The 3,640-nt window shown below is 51.4% G+C and overlaps 1 protein-coding gene across 1 annotated transcript in view; it reads right to left on the bottom strand.

The window, feature by feature from the left end:
- Nucleotides 1–1,171: 1,171 nt before the first annotated feature.
- Nucleotides 1,172–3,640, bottom strand: part of LOC126992489 (ankyrin-1-like) — an 80,908-nt gene continuing 78,439 nt past the window's right edge. The window contains exons 5-6 of the mRNA XM_050851247.1: nt 2,006–2,090; nt 1,172–1,200 (exon numbers count right to left, since the gene is read on the bottom strand). Coding sequence (XP_050707204.1) covers nt 1,172–1,200; nt 2,006–2,090 — 114 coding nt within the window. The remainder of the gene's footprint in view (nt 1,201–2,005; nt 2,091–3,640) is intronic.

Genomic DNA, 3,640 nt, shown 5'->3' with positions numbered 1-3,640 from the left:
GTTTCCTTTTTCTTGAGTAATATTATATTGTTAAGTTATTTTGTTAATGTTAAACTATATGACACTGTCTTAGGTTTTAGGGTCTGATATGTATTGTCGGGTGTTCAGGTTGTCAATGTCTATCTACTATAGAGGAATACCTTCTGGAGGAGTGGCCTGGTGAAGGAACTCTCGAAATAGAGTTGTCGCGCCGCACTGCTTTGTGGCGGAGGGACGGGAGCCTCCGCGGCGGCACCTCAGTGTGCCAGCCCCGGCGCCTGTGCTAAGGCTGTGGGCCTTTAAGGCGAACGAAGGTATGCTTCAGCCTCGTGTGTCGTTCGCCAATTTTCATGGCGGTGAACATTACAAGACCGAGGCTGCCTGGGCGGTAAATATGTTGAGTCAAACAGTGTTATTGCTTCATTGTCGCATTTGAACCGTCTGGGTATCTCTGATGCCTGTACACGTGCGCAGGAGGCGGTTTTGGGGCGGAGCAGCGTGAGCTAAAAAAAAAAAAAATACCCGCCAGTTGAGGGGTGATTAAAATTGGGGCCGCATGTGCACTCTGGATGTACATTCTCGCCAACTTTCACAGCGCGTTCAGGCAAGCCACTGACGAAAAAATATGTCTTTTTATTGTGTTAATGCGTGACTGTAATTTCAATGACTACAAACGTCGGTGTGGGGTGTGAGGGAGGGCATGTTGAAGTGACTGATTTAAATTAGTCCGCCTTTCTTGTTTTCTCTAAATCCCAGTATCTACATTCTCTAGTTTGGCGCCAAGCAGTGTCACGCATAAACCACGCCTCGGCCGTGGCGGGAGGCACCGTCTATGTTAGTTCTTGTTTCACGCGTAGTGCGGCTGCACAACTGTCTAGTATGTATGTTGGCATCAGTTGTTGCTTTAAATTATTCGATTTGAATCTCTGCTACAAAATGGCTAACAACGTATTATGCAGTGATTTACGTTGTTCGTCTAGGAAAAGATGGTTTAGCGCAGCGTCGTTACCTGGTGCTTGTCTTGGTGCTAAGCGTTGAGGGTCGAGTTAGGTGTTTGGGCCATTTGAATGTTTCGGCATCGCTGCGTGTTTTACAGGTCAAGCTTGACCAAGAATATCAGAGCAGCCTGCCCGGAGTTTACAGGAGCCATCCTGCAGGGACTGTTTAGGCCACAGGGACAAGTACATGTACCCTAAGAGACAATCATGGCATCGGGATCACCTATAACACAGAGACGGGAAGTATTTCAATTATGTGTTATTTTAACGGGAGCGCCACTAGTTGGAGTGAACGCCTCGCCATGATGTGAACGAAGGTCACGGTTGGTTTCCTCGGCGAGATTTGTGACGGCTGTGGGAGGAGCTTTTGCCTCAGACTGTGCCACGCGCGCGGGCCCAGTGAACCCGAAGAAAGCTGACAATTTTCGACTATCGCCGAGTGGCGGAAGATTACCCGCATGCTGCCCAGATTTTTAATCAACCTAAACTTCAGAAAACACCTTTTAGTGGAGCACGGGCGGCAGCATGTGAGAAGGACATAACCTTACCGGACATAATCTCACCGGATATAACCTCACCGGACATAATCTCACCGGACATAACCTTACCGGACATAACCTCACCGGACATAACCTCCACGGACATAACCTCACCGGACATAACCTCCCCGGACATAACCTCACAGGACATAACCTTACCGGACATAACCTCATCGGACATAACCTCACCGGACATAACCTCACCGGACATAACCTCACCGGACATAACCTCCCCGGACATAACCTCACAGGACATAACCTTACCGGACATAACCTCACCGGACATAACCTCACCGGACATAACCTCACCGGACATAACCTCACCGGACATAACCTCACCGGACATAACCTCACCGGACATAACCTCCCCGGACATAACCTCACCGGACATAACCTCACCGGACATAACCTCACCGGACATAACCTCACCAGATATAACCTCACCGGACATAACCTCACCGGACATAACCTCCCCGGACATAACCTCACCGGACATAACCTCCCCGGACATAACCTCGCCGGACATAACCTCCCCGGACATAACCTTCCCGGACATAATCTCCCCGGACATAACCTCACCGGACATAACCTCACCGGACATAACTTCACCGGACATAACCTCACCGGACATAGCCTCCCCGGACATAACCTCACCGGACATAACCTCATCGGACATAACCTCACCGGGCATAGCCTCCCCGGACATAACCTCCCCGGACATAATCTCACCGGACATAACCTCACCGAATATAACCTCCCCGGACATAACCTCACCGGACATAACCTAACCGGACATAACCTCACCGGACATAATCTTACAGGACATAACATTACCGGACAAAACCTCCCCGGACATAACCTCCCCGGACATAACCTCCCCGGACATAACCTCACCGGACATAACCTCCCCGGACATAACCTCACCGGACATAACCTCCCCGGACATAACCTCACCGGACATAACCTCACCGGACATAACCTCACCGGACATAACCTAACCGGACATAACCTCACCGGACATAACCTCACCGGACATAACCTCACCGGACATAACCTCCCCGGACATAACCTCACCGGACATAACCTCACCGGACATAACATCACCGGACATAACCTCACCGGACATAACCTCACCGGACATAACCTCACCGGACATAACCTTACCGGACATAACCTCACCGGACATAACCTCACCGGACATAACCTCACCGGACATAACCTCACCGGACATAACCTCACCGGACATAACCTCACCGGACATAACCTCACCGGACATAACCTCACCGGACATAACCTCACCGGACATAACCTCACCGGACATAACCTCACCGGACATAACCTCACCGGACATAACCTCACCGGACATAACCTCACCGGACATAACCTCACCGGACATAACCCCCCCGGACATAACCTTACCGGACATAACCTCACCGGACATAACCTCCCCGGACATAACCTCACCGGACATAACCTCACCGGACATAACTTCACCGGACATAACCTCACCGGACATAACCTCACCGGACATAGCCTCACCGGACATAACCTCACCGGACATAACCTCACCGGACATAACCTCACCGGACATAACCTCACCGGACATAACCTCACCGGACATAACCTCACCGGACATAACCTCACCGGACATAACCTCACCGGACATAACCTCACCGGACATAACCTCACCGGACATAACCTCACCGGACATAACCTCCCCGGACATAACCTCACCGGACATAACCTCACCGGACATAACCTCACCGGACATAACCTCCCCGGACATAACCTCACCGGACATAACCTCACCGGACATAACCTCACCGGACATAACTTCACCGGACATAACCTCCCCGGACATAACCTCACCGGACATAACCTCCCCGGACATAACCTCCCCGGACATAACCTCCCCGGACATAACCTCCCCGGACATAACCTCACCGGACATAACCTCACCGGACATAACCTCCCCGGACATAACCTCACCGGACATAACCTCACCGGACATAACCTCACCGGACATAACCTCCCCGAACATAACCTCCCCGGACATAACCACACCGGACATAACATCACCGGACATAACCTCCCCGGACAAAACTCCACCGGACATAACCTACC

This window comes from Eriocheir sinensis, unplaced genomic scaffold (genome assembly GCF_024679095.1).
Source record: "Eriocheir sinensis breed Jianghai 21 unplaced genomic scaffold, ASM2467909v1 Scaffold476, whole genome shotgun sequence".
NCBI classification, from domain to species: Eukaryota; Metazoa; Arthropoda; class Malacostraca; order Decapoda; family Varunidae; genus Eriocheir; species Eriocheir sinensis.
The sequence above is the reverse complement of the archived record's forward strand: the minus strand, read 5'-3'. Positions and strand labels throughout refer to the sequence as shown.